We start from the raw sequence: 25,562 nt of genomic DNA on the forward strand, positions 1-25,562 counted from the left end.
CACGCAGAAGGTGATGCGTATATGAAATGAGCTGCCAGAGGAAGTGGTGGAGGCTGGTACAATTACAACATTTAAAAGGCATCTGGATGGGTATATGAATAGGAAGGGTTTAAACGGATATGGGCCAAATACTGGCAAAGGGGGGCTAGGTTAATTTAGGATATCTGGTTAGTATGGCTGAATTGCATTGAAGGGTCTGTTTCCATGCTGTACAGCTTGGTGACTGTATAATTCTATGAAGTGGGAGTTAGCTGTGGTGCATTGGAAAAATATATTAAACGGTTTTGTGTTGCTGACAAATGAATGTGGAGCAGGAGTAGGCAATTTTGGTCTCTTAAGCCTGCTCTGCCATTTAATGAAGGTATTGTTGATCTGATGTAACCTCATTCGCATTCCTGCCTACCACTGATAACCTTTCACCCCCTTGATTTCAAAGAATCTCTTCACCTCCGCCTTAAAGGTATTCAGACTCTGACTGCCTTATCAGGAAAAGAGTTCCAAAGACCCACAACACAGGAAAAGTTTTGCCTCATTTCTGTTTGAATTTAGTGTTCTGTTAGCTTGCTTGTATACTTGCTGTACCTGCAATACTAGCCTTTTTGCAATTCATGTGTTAAAACACCCAGCTCCCTCTAAGTCTGAGGCCTGCAACTTCTCACCAGTTAGATAACCTTGTCTTTTATTCATTGTGCCAGAATGAGTAGTTCCATTGTTCCGAACTCTGTACTTCAGGTAGTTGGGGAATCGTGGGATTTAAAGAATTAATGCATGATTTGCAAAAAAAAATCCTTTAAGGAAAAGCAAGAATGGTGTTGCCAACAAGGAATAGATCTGACGGCACAGACTTGATGGGTTGCAGATCTGCTGTTGTGCTGCATGACTCTATAGGAAGTTAAAAATAATATTAGGTCAAACAAGGAGGTTTAAGAAGTCTTAAAACTAAGTTGTAAGCCTTCAGATTGCGAAAGATTTAGTCTTCAGCAAAAGATGACCAATAAATTGATAGAGAATGGAATAAGAATGCAAAATGGATCTGAGGAACAGTTAGCAAAAGCAAATGTAGGTCCATGAAGGGAGAGTTTATAATAGGAAATAGAGAAATAGCTGTATAAGTAGAGACTGTATAAGTACTTTGTCTGTCTGGAAGATACAAACCTCCTGAAATAATTGAAATGAGAATGCACAACTGAAAGAAATTCCCGGGGGAATATATGAGCATGGATTGAGAATAGGTTACCAGGAATTGCAATAAATAGGCCATTCTTAGGTTGGCAGGCTATGACCAGTGGGGTACTACAAGAACCAGTGCTTTGGTCCCAGCTGTTCACAATCCAGTGATTGGTTTTGGGATCCTTGGGCCCCTGAGGCACAGTGGTAGTGTCCCTACCTCTAAGCCAGGGGACCTGGGTTCAAGAAGAGCAGCTGGACTTGAATTGTTAGCTTGCTTTCTCTCCGTGAATACTGCCTGACCTGCTGTGATTTCCAGCATTTTTTTGTTTTCAGAGTTGAAAGTCACCTGATTTCAAGACCCATCACCTCTAGAGATGTGTAATGACATCTTTGAGCAGGTTTATTAGAAAATATCTGGATATGGGGGCCAATTGCATGCTTCCAAGTTTATAAATGATGGAAAACTAGTTAGAAGTGTGAGGTAGTTGCAAAGAGACTTCAAGTTGATTTAGACCGGCTGCGTGAGAGGTAAAGAGACTCGTAGATGGAATGTAATGTGCATAATTGTGTGATTATCCACTTTGGTAAGAGGAATGAAAGAGTATTTCTTGAATGGAAGATGCTGATGTGCAGAGATCTAGGTGTCCTTGTTCCTAAGTCATTGAATGCTAGCAAGTGGGTGCAGCAAACCTTTCAGGTGGCAAATGGTATGTTAGCCTTTATGTCAAGTGGATTTATGTACAGGAGCAAATAAGTCTTGCTTCAGTTGTATAGAGCACTGGTGAGACTGTGTTTGGAGTGTTGTGTGTAGTTCTAGTCCTATTGCTTAAGGAAGGATACACTTGCAAAAGAGTGCAGCAGAGGGATTATCCTGTGAGGAGAGACTGAAGATACTGGGCCTATATTCTCTGAAGTTTTTGAAGCATGAGAAGTACTCTCATTGAAACTTATAAAATTTGAATGATTTATTGTTATTTGTATTTTACAGTGAATAATGCAGTAAAATACAGTGAAAAGTTTCAACTGTTGCCACAATCTGATGCCATTTTGAATGGTTTAAGAATAAAAGGATATAACATGAGACAGCTTTGGCAAATAGGTTAAGGAGATTCCAAAAGGATTCTACAAATCCATTTAAGGACAAAAGGGTAACTAGGGAGAGAATAGGACGCCTTAAAGATCAGCAAGGTCGTCTGTGTAGAACTGCATGAGACGCGGGAACCACTTAATGAGATTTTCATCATTGTTTATGGTGAAGAAGGATATCGAAGATATAGAATGTGGGGAAATAAATAGTGACATCTTGAAAAAATGTTCGTACTACGGGGGAGGACGTACAACGGCTTTAAAACGAGTAAAGGTGGATAAATCTCTGGGACCTGATCAGGTGTACCCTCGAACTCTGGGAAGCTAGGGAAGTGATTGCTGGACCCCTTGCTGAGATATTTGTATCATTGATAGCCACAGGTGAGGTGCTGGAAGACTGGAGGTTAGCTAATGTGGTGCCACTATTTAAGAAAGGTGTTAAGGAAAAGCCTGGGGTCTATATACTAGTGAGCCTGATGTCGGTGGTGGGCAAGTTGTTAGAGGGAATCATGAGAGACAGGATTTATATGTATTTGGAAAGGCAATGACTGGTTGGGGATTGCCAACATGGCTTTGTGTGTGGGAAATCATGTCTCAAACTTGAGTTTTTTGAAGAAGTAATGAAGAGGATTGAGGGCAGAGCAGTGGACATGTACCATACAGACGTCAGTAAGGCGTTTGACAAGGTTCCTCATGGTAGACTGGTTGGCAAGGTTGGATCCCATGGAATACAGGGAGAACTAACCACTTTGCTATAGAACTGGCTCGAGGATGGAAGACAGAGGGTGGTGATGGAGGGTTGCTTTCCAGACTGGAGCTCTGTGACCAGCGGTCTGTCACAAGGGTTGGTGTTGGGTCCATTGCTTTTCATCATTTGATTTGGATGTGATGAATTGGAGATGCCGGTGTTGGACTGGGGTAGATAAAAATCACACACCAGGTTATAGTCCAACAGGTTTATTTGAAAACCCAAACTTTTGGAGCTCAGCTCCTTTCTCGGGCATGGACAAAGAAGGTGTGGTTAGTAAGTTTGCAGATGACACCAAAATTGGAGGTGTCATGGACTGCAAAGAAGGTTACGCCAGAGTACAGTGGGATCTTGATCAGATAGGCCAATATGCCTGAAATGTAGACTCATGGTTCCTTGAAAGTGGAGTCGCAGGTAGGCAGGATAGCGAAGATGGTGTTTGGTATGCTTGCCTTTATTGGTTCAGTGCATTGTGTATAAGAGTTGGGAGGTCATGTTGTGGCTTTACAGGACATTGGTTAGGCCACTGGTGCAATTCTGGTCTCTCTGCTATCGGAAGAATGTTGTGAACCTTGAAAGGGTTCATAAAAGATTTACAAGGATGTTGCCAGGATTGGAGAGTTTGAGCAATAGGGAGAGGCTGAATAGGCTGCGGCTATTTTCGTTGCAGTGTCAGAGGTCTGAGGGGTGACCTTATAGAGGCTTATGAAATCATGAGGGGCATGGATAGGGTAAATAGACATGGTCTTTTCCCTGGGGTAGGGGAGTCCAAAACTAGAGGGCATAGCTTCAAGGTGTGAGAGGAAAGATTTAAAACGGAACTAAGGGGCAACTTTTTTTCACGCAGAGGGTTGACGTATATAGAATGAGTTGCCAGAGGAAGTGGTGGAGGCTGGTGCGATTAGAATATTCAAAAGGCATCTGGATGGCTATGTGAATAGGAAGGGTGTAGAGGGATATGGGCCAATTCTGGCAAATGGGACTAGGTTTATTTAGGACATCTGATCGGCACAGATGAGTTGGACTGAATGGTCTTTCCGTGCTGTATGACTCTGAGTCTATGACTGAAAGACAGTCTATTCTCGCTGCATTCCCTCTGCATGAGCCCTGAACTAGCTCGCCAGCAACAGAATTCTTAAAGGGATAGAGTATTTGCTGAAGGGATGTTTCCCCGACATGTGGGGTTGAAAATCAGGGAACAGTCTTAGAATAAAATGCAAATCATGGAGAACTCTGAGGAGTAACTTTTTCACTTGGAGAATGATTAATCTTTGGAATTCTCTACCCCAGAGGGGTTTGGAAGCTCAGTCTTCAAGTAATGTGGAATCCTACAATAAGTAAGTTGAAGACAGTATCTAGAAATTTATCAAAGAAAACAGCAAGGAGTATGGGGCTAGTATGAGAATATGGCATTCAATTTGATAACCAGCAATGATTTCAAATGGGGATCAGGCTTGAGGGGCAGAATGGAACTAGTCTGCTGCTATGTGGAGAGCTGTTTATGCATCATTCTTTATATATGGTCTCCTGTGTTATTGCTTGGATTTTATTTGGGGGTGGGGAGAGGAAGCTGGTGTGGGTTAAAGTAAAAGACTTTAAGCTTTGATAGGGAGGGAAGAGGCCTTTTTAAACTTTGATAGGTGAAAGGTTATAATCTGTTTTGTGTCTGTAATGACTTCATGTTCGTGATTCTTGTTTTTTTTTGTATTGTCTGTGTGCTGTTTTTCTTCTATTTTTCTGCTTACCTTTTACTGTGCTTGCTGTATTGTCAGTGAGTTGGAGATGTGAATGGTGTTTGTTGAAGAGTTTTATTGAGAGGCATAGGCTGGCTTCAGGGTGTCAATTTATAACTTGAAGGTTGAAGAAATATACACAAAGAGAGAAGGTTCTTGTACTTTCTGCTCCAACTTTTCCCTTTCCACGAAACCTGCACTTCTCCCCCTCTGCATCTCTTGAAGCTTCATTTCTGACTCACTCCAATCCATATTAATCATGAAATTTTCTGGCCTTTCATTCACCTCTGACTTCCACTATCCAGCAGCTTTACTTGGATTCCCTTCAATGCTCTTCTCCAGTCCTCTCTTCAGATTACAGAAAAAATGACCAGAATTATGCTGTTGAGTTAGATGATCAGCCATGATCAGAATGAATGGCAGAACAGGCTTGAAGGGCTAAATGGCTTACTCTTCCGGCTTCCTAATTCTAGCCTGTGGTGCTTGTCCAAGCATATTGTATTGACCAGAGCCTTCAGTTCTTCCAAATTTTCTAAATTGGATTAAAGGATAAAGTTTGATATGCCATTATAATATGCGTACATTATGTAAATAAAATGGCTATCAGGCTCCTTATTTGCAACAGTGCAATTAATTTTGGATTGTTGATGGATAAGTCGTACAGATTGGTTAAACTATTTGGGTTCCTGTGTATGTTAGCACTCTAATGGACTTAAAGTTTTGTGACCCAAAGGAAGTTTAACAGTTGTGAGGTGGGGGCCTGAGGTTTTGAGCTGTTGATGGGAGTTATTGAAAGTTAGTAGGAAGTGGGAGAATTATTTGGTGATGTTGAGGGAGTAGTGTTGGAGTCAGTTGGAACTAGCGAGGTGATTTTTTTTGTTAAAAGTCTAGGGCTATTGTGATGAAAAGTGTGATTTACATAAATTAATGTTTTTTGAAGTTCAAATTAGTAGCATGTGGGTTTTTTTGGCTGAAGGAGTTTAAATATTAACTAACTGGGTTAGTGTTTCTGTAACAATGATTTTAAACCAGTATGCGCTTCCCTAAGTGTTAATAGAAGTCTGTTTATATTGTAGGGGTTTACGATAGTAGAGGGAATACATTCTGCCATAACTTAGCAGAATCTAGTTTAAAGTTTTTCAGCTTTTGGTTTTGGTTTGAAGGAGACCTGACTGAAGTCAGATGCAAGTATAATCTCTCCTAAAAAAGGAGTCTGTTGAGATGAGTTAAGGTAGTAAGTTACTTAAATGAAAGGGTGTAGTTTGTGAAACTTCTAGACCAGGAGTGTTGGTTAGTACTTAAGAATATTAGGTTTCCTCAGTTTTTTTTTAAACCTCTCGGTTGAGTATAATCAAGGGACAAGGCCTTGCAGCTCAAGGGGCCAGAGCTAAGAAGAAACAGTTATAGTCATACAGCACGCAACAGGCCCTATAGCCCAACTCGCCCATACCAACTAGGTTTCCTAAACTGCGTTGGCTGATACCCCTCAAAACCTTTCCTAACCATGTGCCTGTCCAAATGTCTTTTAAGTGTTGTAATTTCACCCACCTCTACCACCTCCTTTGGCAGCTTGTTCCATAATATGCATCACCCTCTGTGTGAAAAAGCTGCTCCTCAGGTCCCTTTTAAATCTTTCTGTCTCACCTTAAACCAATGCCGTCTAGTTTTGAACTCTCCTATCCTGGGGAAAATACCTTGGCTATTCACCTTATCTATGTCCTTCATGATTTTCTAAACCTGTGTAAAGTCCCCCTCAGCTTCCTATGCTCCAGGGAAAAAAAAGTCCCAACCTATCGAGCCTCGCCTTATAACTCAAATCTGCCAGTCTCTGTAACATTTTGTAAATTTTTTTTGCACCCATTCCAATTTAGTAACATTCTTCCTTTATAGTAGGGTGACCAGAAGTTAAGTCAAACCCTAATGAAATTTTTTAAAAAATTCGTGATGGTGTTAAGATAGTAAACGGGATTTTGTTTTTGCCATGTTTTGAAGTCTTTCAAACTTTTATTTAGCTTAGTTTGGTCTATTGTTACACACTTCTAGCCTGTTCCTCAGTGCTGTATGGCTGGCTTCTGAAGTGACAACTACTGGAACATTCCCTAATGGGAACAATGATTTTCCTAGTTTTCAATTAAATCAAAGTGACCACTGCCTGGCTGAAAATCACATAAACAGGTTGCTATTCAGCTGTACACCATCCTGGTTTAATAAGTGTTTTGTATGGTTAACTGATACGTGTTTAAATGGGCAGGCTCATTTTCCTTTCAGCTCAAAGATGGAGTTTCTTCAATTGTCATTAGAAACTGTTTTCTAGGATTTTTTTCTTTCTACAATAACAGCACATATTTCTGAAATGCTTATGATAAAATTTAGGAAGTATATGAAGAATGATAGAATCCCTACAGTGTGGAAATGAGTCCACACCGCCCCTCCAAAGAGCATCCCACCCAGACCCATTCCCCTACCTTTTCCCTGTAACCTGGCATTTCCCATGTCTAATCCACCTAATTTACACACCTCTGGAAGCTACGGGCAATTTAGCATGGCCAATCCACCTAACCTACACATCTTTGGACCATGGGAGGAAACCGGAGGACCCGGAGGAAACCCGCACAGACACAGGGAGAATGTGCCAACTCCACACAGACAGTCACCCAAGGCTGGAATCGAACCTAGGTCCCTGGCGCTGTGAGGCAGCAGTGCTAATCACTGAGCGCCTTGCCACCCCATGAAACAAAGACATTAGAAAGGATACTGAAAAGTTTTGCGAGAATGTTTCCAGGAATGAGCTACTTTATTCATGTAGATTGATTGCTCTCCTTGAAGAGCAGGTTGAGATGAAATTTGACGGGGATGTTCAACATAGACAGAGCAAATAGGGAAAAGCTGTTCCTGTTGGTGGAAAAATCAAGAAACAGAGGGCACCGAATTAAACTGAATGGCAACATGAAAAATGTCTTCATGCAGCAAGTGGTTGGTGTCTGGCAAGTATGATGGAGGCAGGTTCACTCTTGTGGTTAGTCTGGAATGTGCTGCCTGAGTGTGTGGTGGAAGCAGATTCAATTGAAACTTCCAAAAGAGAATTAGATCATTAATTGCTGGGTTGCGGGAAAGAAGTGGAGGAGTGACACTCAGTACATTACTTTACAGAGAACCGACTTGGATGTGAATCACCTCCTTTGTTGTCACTGCATTAGGACTGATTTTAAAACAAATAAATCTGAAGTATGCATTTACAGTAAAATTTGACAACAAACATCTGGATGAACGGAACCCCTTCTCCAGGTAAAGTAATCTGGTATTGAATCCTGTTTGTAAAAAGAAAAAAATGCATTTATGTGGCACTTTTCATGGCCACTGGACATTCCAAAGCACTTTCTGGTCAATGATGTATTTTTTGAAGTTCAATTGGTGGTGTACTGTTGTGTATTTATGTTCAGTAAATTCCCACAAACAACAATTTTATGACCAGATAATCTGACATTTGATGAGGACACCAAGATAGCTCTCCTGCTGTCTGATTTATGTGAACGTAAATCTATTCTTGGGAAGTTATTCCATTACTAGGGCAGGACTCCTACGGTTAATGGTAGGACCCTGGAGAATGTAATTGAACAGAGGGACCCAAAGTGCAAATTCATAGTTCCTTGAAAGTGGCATTGCATGTAGACAAAGTGATGAAGAAGGCATTTGGCATGCTTGCCTTCCTTGGTCAGAGCATTGTGTGTAGGAGTTGGGATGTCATGTTGTGGCTATACAAGACATTATGGCCACTTTTGGAATAATATGTAAATTCTGGTCACCCTGCTTTAGGAAGGATGTTGTTAAGCTAGAAAGGGTGCAGAAAAGGTTTACAAGGATGTTGCTGGGACTGGAAGGTTTGAGTTATAAGGAGAGGCTGGATTGGCTGGGACTATTTTTTTTTCCCCCGAGTGTTGGAGGCTGAAGGGTGACCTTGTAGAGGTTTATAAAATCATAAAGGCTATAGCTAAGATGAATAGCCCATCTTCCAAAGTCCGGGGTATCCAAAACTAGAGGACGTAGGTTTAAGGTAAGAGGGGAAAGATTTAAGAGACCTGATGGCACTTTCTCACACAGAGGGTGCTGCATATATCGAACAAGCTGCCAGAGGAAGTAGTAGAGGTGGGTACAATTACAACATTTAAAAGACGTTTGGAGAGGTACATGAATAGGAAAGTTTAGAGGGTTATGGGCCAAATGCAGGCAATTGGGACTAGTTTAGTTTGGGATACCTGGTCGGCATGGACAAGTTGGATTGAATGGTCTGTTTCTGTGCTGAATGACTGTGTGACTCTGTGAAACTTATGCTGTTATCTGCAGTATATCAAGCCACCAAACCAATTGCATTGCTTCCTGGTCTGCTTTATTACTAGGACAACACCATCTACTAATGAGACATAAGCTGTTTTGAAGACAGGCAGGTTTCTTTCTGCAGCTTTAAAACAAAAATTTTATACCAAGGTAGACATGTTGCTTCATCTTGTGATTTTTAGTTATGGGCTACTTACGTTAAATATGTGGTTGGTGCAGAATTTCATGTATGCTGAGGAGGGGAGCATCACTGGTCTTTTGCAGTGTTTAGCAGAAGTGTTAAAATCTGTCATGGGAATAGAATGAACAATCAAGGAGTTTTGCAATGATAACTTTTACCAATGCTTTGACTGAGATAATGGTTGAGTTAATATTGATTGTAAATGTAGATAATTTGTCATTGTTTATACTGTCCTTTTTAGTTACATGAATAGGAAAAGTTTGGTGGACTGGTTTAGGTTTGGGATTATGTTCGGCGTGGACTGGTTGGACCGAAGGGTTTGTTCCCATGCTGTGTGACTGTACAGATAAGTCTGGAATATTTTGCTTCTTAATTTGCAAAAATTTGATTGATGTGCAACGGGGTCTTTGTTCTGTTATCACAGTTACTGGAGCTTGTTGTAGGAAGTGATCTTGACTTGATGCTGAATTCTAAGGACACTAATCCTAAATATGTTGATGACTTTCATGCGATGTTTTCATCAATGTTTTATTCATGCTTACTTTTATATTCTGATCACTGTCAGATTTATTGACTTTCCAAATTGGTTTTGAGTTTGCTATTGTGTTGTGATACTGCATGTCAAACTTGCCTTCAGGGGGAGCATGCTCCTTTGCTACAACCAAATCAAAAAGAAGTTTTTGGAGCCCCACATGAAAGTACAATTTTGCTCATCTTATATAACCTCTGGCTATCAGTTATTAACTTTTGAAGGCATTTAGTTTTAATTGAATATTTGGCTTTCTGTTGAACATCAAGAATGGGGACTGGTGTTCATTGTCATTCCTGGCATTAGTGGACTTCACAAACCATACAAGAAAAATCTGTTTGCAGCAAAGTTCCAGTTGGAACAAAAAAAACCATAAATCAAAATATGCTTAAACTTTTTATGAGGAATCAATGGTTAGAATTTTTGAGCCTTCACGAGTGGAAACTTTCCTTTTGTAAAAAGGAAAGCAATTGGAATTGCTGTTCTTTTGTGCTAAATTAATTTTTAAAATATGGATATTTTGAAATAAATCTCAATTATGTTTCAGCTAAATCTCTAAAACCCTACATGTTTTAAAAGGCTGTTTTGAAACTGGTACAGCAGCTATTTGTTCATGGTCTTTTTAAGGTTCCCAAAAGAGTGTTTTGTCATAACTGTCTCTCTGCACTGACATACATGATTGATTGGAATGACCTGCTTCCAAGTGTGCTAATCTTCTTTGAACTCTAATATCCTTTTGACCTAATCCCACATCAACTCTCCCTTCATCTAAGAAATGCTTTGCTTTTAGACTTTTGATGCCTTTCTATAACCAGTACATTTTATGTGTACAGAATGCCTTAGTGATTCATACCTTAGTTTTGGTTTGGAAGCACTTTAAGTTTCTTATCTTCCCTTGATTAGCCTTGTTAAGCTTGCGAATTTAGTGAATATACGGTATCTGGATTTTCAGAAGGTATTTGATAAGTTACCCACACATTCGGCTACTTAATAAGAGCTCATAATTTTGGAGGTATTGTATTAACATGGCTAGAGGATTGTCTAACTAATTGAAGACTTAGTTGGAATAGGGATGTTTTCAGGATGACAACTTGTAACTAGTGCAGTGAGATAAGTATTAGTGCTAGGGCCACAATTATTTACAATATGTATTAATGTCTTGGATGAGGAAAGTGAGTGTACAATAGCCGAGTTGGTGGATAACACAAAAAGAAAGACAAGTGCTGAGATTGGCCGCAGTCTGCAGGGGAATATAAACAGATTGAGTGGGGGGAAAAACTTGATAAATGGAAAATAATGTGGGAAGATGTGAGGTTATGCCCTTTAGCAGGAAGAACCGAGGAGCTGAATATTATTTAAATGGAGACAGACTACAGGGGAGGCGATGGCCTGGTGGTATTCTCACCTGGACTGTTAATCCAGAGACCCAGGTAATGTTCTGGGGACCTGGGCTTGAATCCTGCCATGGCAGATGGTGAAATTTGATTTGGATAAATATCTGGAATGAGCAATCTAATGATGCCAATTTTTGGAAAAAATCCATCTGGTTCACTAATGCCCTTTAGGGAAGGAAACTGCCATCCTTACCTGGTCTGGCCTAAATGTGACTCCAGACCCACAGCAATGTGGTTGACTCTTAACTGCCTCTGGGCAATTGGTGGTGGGCAATAAATGTTGCCTGGCCAGCAATGTCCTCATCCTGTGAATGAATAAAGGAAAAAAGAAAGTTAGGGAACAGAAGGTTTTGGGAGTCCTTGTGCATAAATCACTAAAAACTAGCGTCCAAATTCGGTTAATAGGGAAGGCAAGTGGAATGTTAGCCCTTATTTGAAAAGGAATGGACTATAAAAACAGGGAGGTTTTGCTGAAACCATACAAGGCAGTAGTCAGACTACAGGAATACTGAGAGGTTTTGGCCCCCTTATCAAAGGAAAGGTATACAGGCATTGGAGGCACTCCAAAGAAGGTTATCTAGGCCAATACCCGGTAAAGAAGGACTGTCTAATGAGGAGAGGTTGAGTAATTTGGGCCTGTACTCATTGAAGTTTAAATGAGAGGTGACCTTACTGGAACATAAAAATATTCTTAGGGGAACTGACAGGGTAGATGTGGAAAGGTTATCTCCCCTTTGGGAGTGTCTAGGATCAGATGTCTTAATCTCAGAATAAAGGATTTCACATTTAAGACACATGAGGTGGAATTTCTTCGGAGGCCAGTGAATCTGTGGACGTCTTTACCTCCAAGGGCTGTTGAAGTTGGGTCACAAAGTGGAGTTGAGGATTATCAGATCAGCCATAAACTCACTGAATGGTAGAGCAGACTCATTGGGCTGAATGGCATATCTCTGCTCCTGTGTCCAGTTGGCTTTAAGGATGAGGATCATAGTTGCAAGTGACTGTGCTGGAGTACACATATAATTTGTTAGTAATCCTGAACTTGCTAAATTTCAACTGGGCTGTTCAGCTGTATATCAAAATGGCAAAATTGTACGTAGTACTGTATTATAAAATTGTAGATGGTTGAATTTTTGTTTGGATTAAACATTTGAGTTTAAAGGAGCATTTATTTGTCTGCAGGGAATCTGCTGGGAGTTGGTGGGGGAGCTGGATACAAGAAGGTTTCCAGTCAGTAAGAGAAAAGGTAAGAACACCAGGTACCTTTGTCTTAATTTGTGCGCCTTGGTTTTAGGATTTGTATTTTATTGTGTGCTACATTACCATAGCAGTAAAAGGCAGTGTGTTAATTTGTAAATATTTTACATTATAATTTACATTTCTCTCTTCACTCTCATCAGAGGGCACTTTTAAATATTTATCTTTGTTTTGTCATTGAGTATGTTGCTGGAGTGCGCTGCTTGGGAGTTTCTGAAAGAAATTGGATAAACCCCTGACGAGAGAACATTTTGTAGAGTTTGACCAGTGGATATTGTGCAGGGGAGTGCAACAAGTTTAATTGCTTTTGCAGTCATTCTGCCTGGTCAAGATGACTGTTTAGAAGTGAATCATATCAAACCTGTTGTTAGATTCCTTGCTTGAAGAACGCATACATGCTGAACTTGCTGATCCTTCAGATGAGTCTTGCAAATTAGGTTTTAGATTGCACTGCTCTTACTTGAAAATTATATAGGATCTACTTCCAGCATGGTTCGAAACTGAGGTTTGTGTGGAATGTGAGTGTATCAGCATATTGCATCCTAAAGCCCTGCAAATCCTGCTAAACCATCCCAGAGAATGATGGTCAGTTTAGAATTGAATGCAGCAATTTTCTTCTGTACTGTGAAAATAGCAAAATTAAACAACCAAGAAAGCATGAACTATTTTTCATATTTGTGATATTCCAAATATCATTTTAATCATAAATATGTCCATGCTATTTGCATGTGTGTTGACTGCTTTTCTGGGAATAAGAAATGGTACTGAGGAATTTGGAAGTGAGTTGAAAGAAAACACTTTTTTAATCATTTCAAAAGAAATCTTCACAGAATATAAAAATGTTCATGATGCTTTCTTGTCCCCACCAACAGTCTACTGAAGCACTGGAGTTTATGAAACGGGACCTTGCAGAATTTTCACATGTCGTACAGCATGATACAGCATGTACAATTGCAGCCACTGCAAACGCAGTGAAAGAAAGACTGAGTGTGAGTATACGTATGTGATTGTTTCTATCTGTGGTTGACTTCAGTTGTAAGCATGATAGAAGTGCGGACACAGCATTCTAATGTACAATATTAGGTATATGAAATGCTGGTGCTGAATAATGGTGTTTTCATGCTGAGTTTAAGGTGATTAGTTTACCATTCGGTGTGTAGACAGACACTCCTAGGTAATGAGCAGTGTTATTTGCATCTATCTACAAATCCATAAGGAGTTTGTACTGTGGTTCCAGTTGTGGAGTTGTGGTACGCAGGGACCCCGGCTTGCCCCGAACCAGATTAGCCATGACCACAATCATGATCATTCAGAGCCTGATTGTCACTTTCCATGTTTCTCATTCCTTGATCCAAATGATGTCTGCTGGTGGATCTTGCTCAAAATGGTTGCCGCAGATGGGCCACTAATTTGGAAGGTTAACAGAAGGTGAATTGAACATCATGGAGTAGGTAAGGGAGATGCATCACAAATAGTCTCAGCTAGCTTGTGCGTTTTTGTCAGATGCCAGGCACACAAAATCTACTTGCTCTCCCATCAAAGAGTTTGAGTTTCCATTGTTAATGCGTAGCAATTTCTTTACTATTCCTAAAATATTGTCTCCAGGTTATAGACTTTTGATAGTTAAATGTTATATGTGATCCACTCAGTTGCCTGGTTCAATTCACCTGATAATGATAACATGCTAAATATGAATGTAACCAGCCTTCCTTTGTTTCGCTAGTGCTTCGTAGTTGAAGATTGTTACAGTGTGAAGAGAATGTACAGACGAGGAGGGGGGAATGTGGGTAAATTTGTTTTTCTGCTTTCTGCATTAATTGTTGCCATTTATCATGCTCTTATTTGGGATAGATGAGCCTGCAGCGTCTCAACAGAAAAAGTTATTGTGGCTTCAACAGGGAGCAGTTCTGCTCGTTGTGACACAATGTTTCTTCAGAGATTGCCACCAAAAAATTTCAAACCAACTAGAGGCAGTCAAGATTATGAACGTTAGTTGAGACTGAAGTTGCAAGATGACTAGAGTTCTTTCGTTTAACAGTGTATGTTGCGGCTGCCTGTCGAGATTTCCTTCCTGCGTAATTCATGAGTTTCTGTGTTTTGAGATTCTTTTTAATCTATCTGTCTTTTGTATTCACGACCATGTAGTTTTAACTTTGACACAGAGTCCTGTACTCAACAATGGTTGTGGTAGTTGATGTGAGACAAGCTATTTGTAAGAATCTTAAGGAACATTTATATGGGTTGCAGTTAAATGATATTTGAGCAGCTTGTGGTGTAATGGAAAGACAATTATGACTGGTTAAACAAATACTAGGGATAACTTATAAAGCCTTTTAATTTGTCGTACACTATCCAAGTCAGAACAGAATTTATTTTAGTATTGCTTTTTTTTCTTTCCCGGTCTTGCCCCTGAGTTCAATGAGTGCTGCTTCAGCATCACTTTGAACTCCAAGTGGCATTTTATTCACATAAGTATCAATGATATAAAGTGACCTCAAGGCAGCATCGTCTTGCAATCTGTGTGCAGGTAGATTGGAAGGTTTGTAATTATCAATAAAGGCCTGACCTTTGAAGAGTGGGGCCAAAAGAGCAAACGTTGCAGGGATGGACTTGTGCAATGACTGTGCATTGTTCTTCTTTATTCATTTGAAGGAAATTATTAAAGCTAAGTATATTTCTTTTGAAACTTTGTATGCAGGCAGAAACATCTACAGGAGCTGGACAGCAAGTTAAAAAGGGATTATCAAACATTCTGGGAGTCCTCTCGGACACTTTTGCTCCTCCTCCAGACAAAACTATCGATTGTGATGTTATAACACTGGTTGCAACACCATCTGGTACTACAGAACTCTACGACAGTACCAAGGTACTGGAGTAATTTCAAGCTCACATCTAGTCTTTAAGAAGCTACCTGCTTCAACGTTTTTAGAAGACTGTTGAATGGTGGTGTGGTGGGCCACATCATGAGTGTTTCAAATTATAATTTCTAAAGTCATTTTGATACAAGCTGGGCATGGATCTCACTTGAAATTTTGAAGAAATTTTCATTGCAAACACTTCCTGTTGCATCATGAATCTTTAGGGTTTTATAGTATTTCCATCATTTGTAATAATATATTTGATTTTGTATGCATTGCAAAGTAGAGTGGAAGCAAGTTGTTTGTGTTGTAGAAATGTCATAATCATATTGCTTGAAACTTGGAGAAATAAATTTGTGACAAAACTGTTGAAGACACTTACTAAAAAAAAGTTACTTCACGGAAAAGTCTACTCTGCTTAAACTTTTTCCTTTGTTAAACTAAAATGTCTCACTTTGTACATTCATGTTATTTTTATCCTGGTTCCACCTCCCAATGAAGTTCTAATACTACAACAATCCAGAGCCAAATAAGGTGACTTATTTCTGTAATAAAGCAGAAATAGAAAGTGTGTATGTTAAAAATGCATGTTGTAAAATGCAACTTTCAGTTCCTAAAGTTTGTTCACAGTAAATCATATGTCCATATAAGAACCCAAATGTTGAAACCATTTGGTATATACCTCAGTTAGTAAGAACTGCCGATGCTGGAGTCTGAGATAACACAGTGTGGAGCTGGAGGAACACAGCAGGCCAGGCAGCATCAGAGGAGCAGGAAAGCTGACGTTTCGGGTCAGGACTCTTCTTCAGAAATGGGGAGGGGAAGGGGGCTCTGAAATAAGTAGAGAGAGAGGGTTTTTGGCTGGGGAAGGTAGGTGGGATGGTGCAGGTGGGGATTGGTCAGTGAGGTGGGAGGAGCGGATAGGTAGGAGAGAAGACAGGCGGGAGTAAAAGGGAGGGTTGGTCATGGGATGAGGTCGGGGGTGGGGAGATTTTGAAGCTAGTAGAGTCCACATTGAGACCATTGAGTTGTAGGCTCCCAAGGTTTAAAATGAGGTGCTGCTCCTTCCGTTTCCGGGTGGCGTCGTTGTGACACTGGAGGAGGCCCAAGATGGACATGTCACCCAGAGAGTGGGAGGTGGAGTTGAAGTGGTTCGCGACTGGAAGGTGTTGTCATTTGTCGTGAACAGAGCGCAGTGTACAAAACAGTCTCTGAGCCTCCACTTGGTCTCACCGAGGTAGAGGAGGCCACATCGGGAACAGTGGATGCAATAGACCACGTTAGCGAATGTGCAGGTGAACATCTGTTCGATGTGGAAGCTTTTTTTGGGGCTTGGGATGGAGGTGAGAGGGGAGGTATAGGGGCAGGTGTAGCACCTCTTGCAGTTGCAGGGAAAGGTGGTGGGGCGGACGAGGGAGTCACGGAGAGAGAGGTCCCTACAGAAGGCAGATAAGGGTGGGGAGGGAAATTTATCCTTTGTAGTGGGGTCAGCTTGCAGGTGGTGGAAGTGGCAGGGAATGAATTCGAAGTTTGGTGGGGTGATATGTGAGGACAAGGGGGATTCTGTCTTTGTTTTTATTGTGGGGAGGTGGTGTGAGGGAAGAGGCGCAGTAAACGCAAGAGATGCAGTCAAGGACGTTTTCAACCACTGAAGTTGGGGGGGGAAGTTGTGTCCTTGAAATACGAAGACATCTGATGCTCAGGAGTGGAACGCCTCATCTTAGGAGCAGAGGGCGGAGGATTGGGAGTAGGGGATCACATTCTTGCAGGAAGGTGGGTGAGAGGAGGTGTAGTCTAGTCCAGTTTCGAGTAGTTGTAGACTAGTCCAGTGTCACAACAACGCCACCCGGAAACTGGAGGAGCAGCACGTCATATTCCACCTTGGGACCCTACAACCCAATGCTCTCAATGTGGACTTTACTAGCTTCAAAATCTCCCCACCCCTGGCCTCATCCCATGACTAAACCTCCCTCTCATCCCCGCCTCCTTGACTTATCCGTCTTCTCTCCCACCTATCCGCTCCTCGCACCTCACTGACCAATCCCCACCACTACCTACCTGCACTCACCTATCGCCATCCCACCTACCTTCCCCAGCCCCTCTTATCCCCGCCTGCTTGGTATATGTCAGTCTAGATTCTTCCAATTGATAAAACTTATGTAAAGTAACTACTGAAAATTGTTGGGAAAAAGTTCGTTAGAAATTATGTCACTGTGCTTAATGTTTCTTTATTTCCTACATTTACAATAGTGACTGCACTTCAAAAATACTTCATTGAATATAAGGCACTTTGAGATCTGGTGGACTTGAAAAGTGCTATTTAAATGCAAGTCTTTTTGTAGTTGCTCAAAATTTGCTTGTATCATAGATGGGAAGCTTAATTTTTTTTTAGAACAATAACAAATTATATCAAGGGTAAAATTTGATAAATATTTAAACTGTAGAGAATGAGAAAGCAATCTACCGTTTTTCCCTTTTCATTATCAAATGAAATTTGCGTATATTATTTCTAAGCATGTGAGAAACCAGTTTCTGAGTTGAAATGTAGAATAACAATAAGTCCTTCAAACCACTGCTGCTAATTGCCAATTCTTTGACTAAATAACTTTGTACTGGTTTTCAGGCTCGTCTTTACAGTCTACAGGCTGATCCAGCAACATACTGCAATGAGCCAGATGGTAAGAAACCTAATGGACTTTAAACCATTTGACAAATGTTTATCCTTTTATTTACAAGTAATGTAGGAGAGTCTTTTGGTCTTATGCATGAGCCTTCTATTTATTCTGTTGAGGTTTGCTGATGGATAGTAGATTTCGGAGAGACTTTAAATTGAGAGGATGGAATGAGTTACGTTGGAAAGTACAAGAGCAGTAGGAACTATGCAGTTCATTTGGCCAATCCCAAAAGTTCATCATAGAATCATGTCATCATATCATCATAGAATCCCTACAGAGTGGAAGCAGGCTGTTCAGCTCATCGTGTCCACACTGATCCTCTGAAGAGCATCCCACCCAGACCCACCCCTTATTGTATCCCTAGATTTCCCACCGTAGACACTGTGGGCAATTTAGCATAGCCAATCCACCTAACCTGCACATCTTTGGACTCTGTGTGCGTTTCCTCCCAATCACGGGGAGAATGTGCAAACTCCCCACATGCAGTTACCCGAGACTGGAATTGAACCCGGGTCTCTGGTGCTATGAGGCAGCAGTGCTAACCACAAGGCCACCACGCTGCTCAAAATGTCACTTTTATTTTTATTCTTCCGTGGGATGTTGGCATTACTGGCAAGCTGAAGCCAGGATGTTCCCTCCTGTCTCAAGGATTGAATTGGATTGCTTATTTAGACCCTAAAACATAGGAGCAGAAATTAGGCCATTCGGCCCATCGAGTCTGCTCCACTATTCAATCCTGGCTGATAAGTTCCTCAAACCCATTCTCCCACTTTCTTCCTGTAACCCTTGATCCCCTTGATAATCAAGAACCTATCTATCTCAGTCTTAAATGTACTCAATGACCTGGCCTCCACAGCCTTCTGTGGCAGTGAATTCCATAGATTCACCACACTCTGGCTGAAGAAGTTTTTACCATCTGTTTCCCAAGGCAGTCACTTCCACATATTTATCATGCTCTTTATAATGTAATGAAATCTAAATTACCTTCTCTCCTAAATTTGAAATTGTAATATCCAATTCTAGTATTTTGTAACAATTGCAAGCATTATCAGGCAACAATTTATCTATTCCTTTAACAAATTAATATTACGTCTGCTACTGAAGGTTGAAGATAGTAATATTTTCAATTGATTTCTGTAAAAGTATATCAAAAACTAATGGATGGATTTTGGCAGAACTTGGTGCAGGGTTTAAGGTGTGACTTAAGGAAGAACTGATTAGTTTTTCATGAAAATGTGGGTCTGGTTCTATGCAATTGTAAGAATGTTGAGTTGAACACTGCATTAATGCCTGTTCACTTGTTGAATACTTTGTCCGTCCTAATAATCACAGATTGTGCCCCTGTTTTCATACCTAGGATGAAATCCAACTGGGCCTACAGCTCTGAGAGTTTGCTAACTGCCATTTACCTGGTTGTTGTAATTTTCCTGAGATCGTCTATTCCGTTAATATCCTGATTAATAGCTGTTTCAGAGATGTTGCTTGTATCCTCTATGGTGTACTCTGTGTTAGGGTGTTCAGGTGAAATTAATTTAACATTGAAAATGAGTCTTCAGCAAAAAAAAACCCTTATCAAAGTGTCATGGAGATTAATTTGGCAGAACCATTTGAATAAGCAGTAAGAATAAACAAGATAGACTTTTGTAATTGTCTTTTATTGGCTGAAACTTTTTTACTTGTAAATCGGCTGTGTTTTCTTTCTGTTCAGGTCCCCTGGAACTCTATGAAGAGTGGGTTGCTGATTTTAATCTTGAAAATCAGAAAGGGGAAATCTCAGACCTATTGGTTAACAGTCCTGCAGTGCGTGCGCTTTACACAAAAATGGTATGTACTATGCCAACCATTCTGCTTATCCTTGCTAATGCTCTGTCTGAATAACGTTGTTAGGTCAAACCCAATTGCAACAAGTGATACACCAGATGAGCATTGTGGGGTCATTTCAGTATTTGATATTGCCAAATTCTGTTCAACTGAACATTTGTGATATGAGGATCAACAATCACCTGAATCACAAACGTAATTTATCTTTGATGTTATGTGGCGTAGAACAATATACTCGGTACATTCTCCATCCCTCTCCCGACTACACCCCCTCCCCTCCGACCCCATCCCAACCACCACTGCCAGGAGTGCCAAATATGTTATCCTTATATAAATATTTTATATTTTGAAATATTGAGGACAGGATAGCCTGGTTCTTCTGAGGTGTTGCAGTCATCAGGTCGTTGATCCACTCAAACACTCCCAACTTGATGCCCTTTCACATTTTTACCGTGGTCTCTTGAACCTGACTTTATTTCTGAGACCACGAATGTCTCTTTGAACCATGAATTGATCAAATTCTGTCAAGGAAAAACAGGTCAGTCCATCCCTTTACCGCACTATTGACACACACATTAAAATGTTCAATCCGAATGACATTGAGTGGTTGAGTGAGGTGAGAAGGGGAATATGTTGATGTGCGAGTCAGGTTGAAGGCTAGTTGGGGCAGTTGGTGAGGTAGGTGGGGTGCATTTATCTTTTGTTACAGTATGTTTTCTTAAATATTGCTTAAAAGGGGATGTGAAGGTTTTTTGCCTTGGACTCGAAGGAGAATGATGCAAGAATCCAGACTGAAAAAGGGACTCCATTTTACACAATGCAAAAAGGGTGCTGATTGGTTGGATTGTTGTTGGCATGGTAATGCAGCAGAAACAGTTAATTGTCAGCTTTAGTTCCCAGATCTGGCAGATGTAACTGCTCAGGGCATTGCCATGTGAATGCAACAGAGATTCCATCTCCATGTCACCAGAGGTCAATTAAACATTCAATCAAGTACAGAGTGGAGTGCATTTGTATATGCTACAAACTGCACATATGAATGCACAAGATCTTGTTTTATGTAGGCTTAAGGAAGATTTTTGATTGGAGTAAAAGGGAGTCATGGAAACTGTCAGTCTGTCTGACATTGCCATACCAGTGATGGCTCATTCAGTCAGCATCGTCTCTTGCTGGACAGATTGTCCTACTTTCCAACATGGTTTCTTGTATTTGGTCCTGATGAATGCAAAGTTTGACTTTGTATCCTTTCAGTTCTTTTTAAATTTTTTTTTTTTTTTTTTTTGTTCATTTACTGGTTATGGGAATCACTGGCCAGGCCAGCATTTATTACCCAGAGGCCAATTAAAAGTTAGCCAGACTGCTGTGGGTCTGGACTCGCGTGGTAGGTCAGACCAAATAAGGACAGAAAATTAGTGAACCCTATAGGTTTTTCCTATCGTCAACAATAGTTTCGTGGTGTTCATTAGAATCCTGACTCCAGATATATATTGAATTCAAATTCTACTGTTTGCCATGGCAGGATTCAAACCCAGGTCTCCACAAAATTACCAGGGTCTCTGGATTAATAGTCCGGTGATAATACCACAAGGCCATCACCTCTCCTTTCTGCACCTGGCAGTTATTTATGTAGTTTCTCTGTCCTCTGTAACTGTCAAGGTAAGTAAGCAGACTGTCTGAGGTTTCCGAATCGAACTCCGAACCAGAGATATTCATGACCAGTTCCAGGGAGCATCAAAATTTTAAACTTGGGTAGTTTTCACAAACCTGTGCAAGTTGGGACTTCCACAAGGTGCAGATGTACATCTCATGTCGTAATCTGGACTGTGATTGTCCGAAAACGAGATGATTATGCCTCAACATTGGCCTGCTCAACATTGATTCCTGCTGGCAGATTAAATTGCCTAAACCAAGTTCTGGGAGAACTTTCACATGCCTGTTATTCTGCCTGCCAGCATAGATGTCATCTATAAAGATTGGAATGAGCCTCTCAACGTTTTTGTTGTTTTAATTTAATTCAATAATCTAAAAGCTGTATGGTTGAGATATGAAATAGTCTTCAGTTTTGTTTTTTCTCCTTATAACAGGTACCAGCAGCTGTATCTCATTCAGAATTTTGGCATCGATACTTTTATAAACTGTATCAGTTGGAACAGGTGGGTCATTAATGAGAGTTCAATAATGATTGAAATATTTATCCTAGTTTATTAGGGTGTCGGTCAGTTATCAGGTCAGCTGACCAATTGTAAAAGTTTGTACTGGAATGCACTAACCTTCATTTTGCTAACTCCTAGGTTTTTATGAATTTCTTCTTGCTTCACCCCACTATTTCATAGAATCCCTACATTTTGGAAACAGGCCCTTCGGCCCAACAAGTCCACACCGACCCTCGGAGCATCCCACCCAAACCCATCTCCCTATAACCCACCTAATCTACACATCCTTGAACACTGCAGGCAATTTAGCAGGCCAATCCACCTGCCCTGCACATCTTTGGGCTGTGGGAGGAAACTGGAGCACCTGGAGGAAATCCACATAGACACGGGGAGAATGTACAAACTCCACACACAGTTGCCCAAGGGTGGAGTCAAACCCGGGTCCCTGGCACTGTGAGGCAGCATTGCTAACCACTGAGCTGCCGTGCTTTTTAATGGCAAGGTTCTATACCTGAGAATTCACTTCCTGAACTCCTACACTACTTCCCCTCAATGTTCTTATGTTTACTTCTTGCACCAGAGTTTTGGTCGCTATTCAAACACACCTGCAATATCACTTTCATGGACTTGGCTTCCATTTTTGGTTACACCTTCTGTGAGGTGTGTCGGGACTTTTCTCTACAATAAATGGGATATATTGATGTAGTTTAACTGTTGCATTTGGTGAGATACAGGGAAATGGTAGAGGTTCTCCATGGCTAGAGTCAGAGGAACAGAGTTTGGGAGAAGGTATAGACTAGATGCACGCAACAGAACTGGGTGGATCTGTTTCCTTGGTGGATCAAGGTCATGAAGGGATTTAAAGATGCCAGCAATTTTGTAATAAATGTACTGCAGGACAGGTGACCAGGGTTAATTCAGTAAGGATGAGGTGGTAAGTGACCATGAGTTAGTGTAGAACAGGTAATTATGATAGCCTACTGTTGATATGTGGCCAATAACAAAACTAATACAAAAACCTGCAGAGGACAGAAATGTTTAGATGGATTTCAGTGGTGGAAGGACTGAGGTGGAGTTGGTGTTGCGGTGATAGTAGTAGTATTCATAAGCATATAAGTTTAAAGCTCCATTCAAGGTCAAATGAGATGCTAAGATTACAAATTGGTCTGTTGGGCTGAGGTAAATAGTGACAGCGGGAAGATATGAATCAGTTTTTGGAGGGAGCAAAATTTCTACTTTTGAAAGGATTGAGAACAAAAAAGCATAGATTTGAAGTAATGAAGGAAACAAACATGACCTGATTTCTTTCTTTCTGAGCGTGGTTAATGTTTGGAATGTGCTGCCTTGTTTTAAAAACTTCAATGCAGCATTCAAAAGAGAATTGGATGGGGGTGTTGTTATAGGGAGAAGGTGGGATAATGGCAATACGTGAATTGCTCATTTGGAGAGCTGGTGCAGATATGATGGACTGAATGTCCGCTTACTGTGCTATAATTGTGATATTTCTTCTGTACCTATACTTGCATCAAATTGGCTGAGTTAGAATTGGAGGTACTGTACATGCAAAGTTTATACTTAAAGGGATTTGTGCTAAAATATGACGTGTTCAATCTTGATCAGTTTGGTTTTTAAATTTTGAATCTAATTGTAGTGTCTGTCAAATATTTTTAAAATGAGCTTATTAAACTTGTTGTTCAACCAGATGTTTAATACAAGTTGGAGTAAATGCTAACTGTGAAGTGCCCTTTCACAGGAAGAGACCAGGAGAATAGCACTGAAGCAGAGAGCGGAGCAGAGTTCTCATGCAGAGGAGCTTCAATGGGAAGAGGAAGAAGGTAAGGACTTCAAGTTCTATTAAAGTTAATAGAAAGGAGAACAACTTTTTATAAAACTTTTTTCTTGCTGTACTGTATGTTAAGAACATTTTTATGAATGCCAGTATCATTAATAGTGACCATGTAATTACAGGATTATTATAAAAACCTATGTGGTTCATTCAGATTAAAGCAAAATACTAAAAGTGCCAGAAATCTGAAACAAAGATAGAAATTGCTGGAGAGACTCTGCTGGCTTGGCAGCATCTGAGGGGAGAGAAAGGTTCTCTGAGGTCTGTGCACAGACTGCATTGCCCTGCATTGGCACATTGACCAATGTGCTTGGAGCTTCCCAACAACTGCAAAGCTTGAAGGGAATGTTGGACCTTACTCGGCCTGGTCTGAAGGTTATTCCAGATTCATAGCAATATGGTTAAGTCTTAATTGGTGTTTTATTCATTCGGAGGATGTGAGCATTGCTGTCTTGCTCGGCATTTATCTCCCACACCTAACTGACCTTGAAGGTGATGTGTTGATGTCTTGAACTGCTGCAGTATATATGGTGTGAGTCCATCGCTGGTGCTGCTCAAAGAGAGCTGCACGATTTCAACCCAACCACAGTAAAGGAATGGTGCTATAGTTAGAGGATGGTACGTGGTTTGCAGGGAGATTTTTAAAGCCGGTTGTTGTTCCCATGCGCTTACCACCTTTGTTCTTCTAGATAGTATAACGGTCACAGGATTTGATAGTGCGGTCAAGCAGCTTTGCTGAGTCACTGCAATGGATCTTTGTAGATGGTTCACTCTGCTGCCGTTGTGCATGGTGGTCAAGAAAGTTAAAAGTTATGGTGTCAGATGGGCGCTGATCAAGAGGGCTGTTTTGTCTTGAATGTTTGAGTTTCTCAAGTGTTAGAGCTACACATGTACAGACAGAAGAATATCATAATCATGACTTGTAGATTGTGGGGAGGCTTTGGGGAGAGTGAGTGCTGGGTAGGAAACGAATTATTTGTTGCAGAATTATCAGTCTCTGACCTGCTGTTGAAATCACAGTATTTATACGGTTAAGTTTCTAGTCAAAAGTGACCACCCAGGTTGTTGATGGTGAAAGGTCCAGTTTACAAAAAAAATTGTGGTTCCATAAACACTGACTTGTCAATCACTCAACCAGATCAAACCAAGGCTGCATTCTGTGGTGTATCTATATAAAAAAAAAATTGGTAAGAGTTGTTGTGGATGTGCTGAATTCCCTTAGCCTCCCCAGGAAGTAGAGGTGTTGGTGTGCTTTCTTCACCATACTGTCGACGTGGATGGGCTAGGTCAGATTGGTGACATTTACTCCTAGTGACTTGATGCTCTTGACCATCTCCACCTCAGCAACATTGATGCAGACACGGGACATCTCCTCCGCTCTGCTTCCTGAAGTCAATGACCACCTCCTTCATTTTGCTGACATTGAAGAAGAGGTTATTATCTTCACACCATGCCACCAAGCTCTGTCTCTTTCCTGAACTCTCTTTCATCACTTTTTGAGATCCCACCCACTACGGTGGCGTCATCGGCAAATTTGTAAATCGAGTTAGAGTTGAATTTGGCCCCACAGTTGTAAATGTGTAAGAACTATATAGTAAGGGGCTGAGTGCACGGCCTTGTGGGGTATCAATGGTGAGGATTATCATGGGAATCTTGAACTAGTGGATATATTTACAGAATAAGGGACACTCATTTAAAACTGTGATGCAAAATAATTTCTTCTCCCAAAGGGTAGTGAATGTCTGAAATTCTCTACCTGAGAAAGTTGTGGAGGCTAGA

The 25,562-nt window shown here is 40.8% G+C and overlaps 1 protein-coding gene across 1 annotated transcript in view; it reads left to right on the forward strand.

Moving 5' to 3' along the window:
- The first annotated feature begins 7,590 nt into the window (after window positions 1-7,590).
- bsdc1 (BSD domain containing 1) overlaps window positions 7,591-25,562 on the forward strand; it is a 34,670-nt gene continuing 16,698 nt past the window's right edge. Inside the window, exons 1-9 of the mRNA XM_048612905.1 lie at window positions 7,591-7,725; window positions 7,907-8,022; window positions 12,356-12,419; window positions 13,303-13,419; window positions 15,129-15,296; window positions 17,912-17,966; window positions 19,672-19,787; window positions 21,869-21,937; window positions 23,691-23,772. Of these exons, the coding sequence (XP_048468862.1) occupies window positions 7,591-7,725; window positions 7,907-8,022; window positions 12,356-12,419; window positions 13,303-13,419; window positions 15,129-15,296; window positions 17,912-17,966; window positions 19,672-19,787; window positions 21,869-21,937; window positions 23,691-23,772 (922 nt within the window). The remainder of the gene's footprint in view (window positions 7,726-7,906; window positions 8,023-12,355; window positions 12,420-13,302; window positions 13,420-15,128; window positions 15,297-17,911; window positions 17,967-19,671; window positions 19,788-21,868; window positions 21,938-23,690; window positions 23,773-25,562) is intronic.

This window comes from Rhincodon typus, chromosome 27 (genome assembly GCF_021869965.1).
Source record: "Rhincodon typus isolate 14 chromosome 27, sRhiTyp1.1, whole genome shotgun sequence".
NCBI lineage: Eukaryota > Metazoa > Chordata > Chondrichthyes > Orectolobiformes > Rhincodontidae > Rhincodon > Rhincodon typus.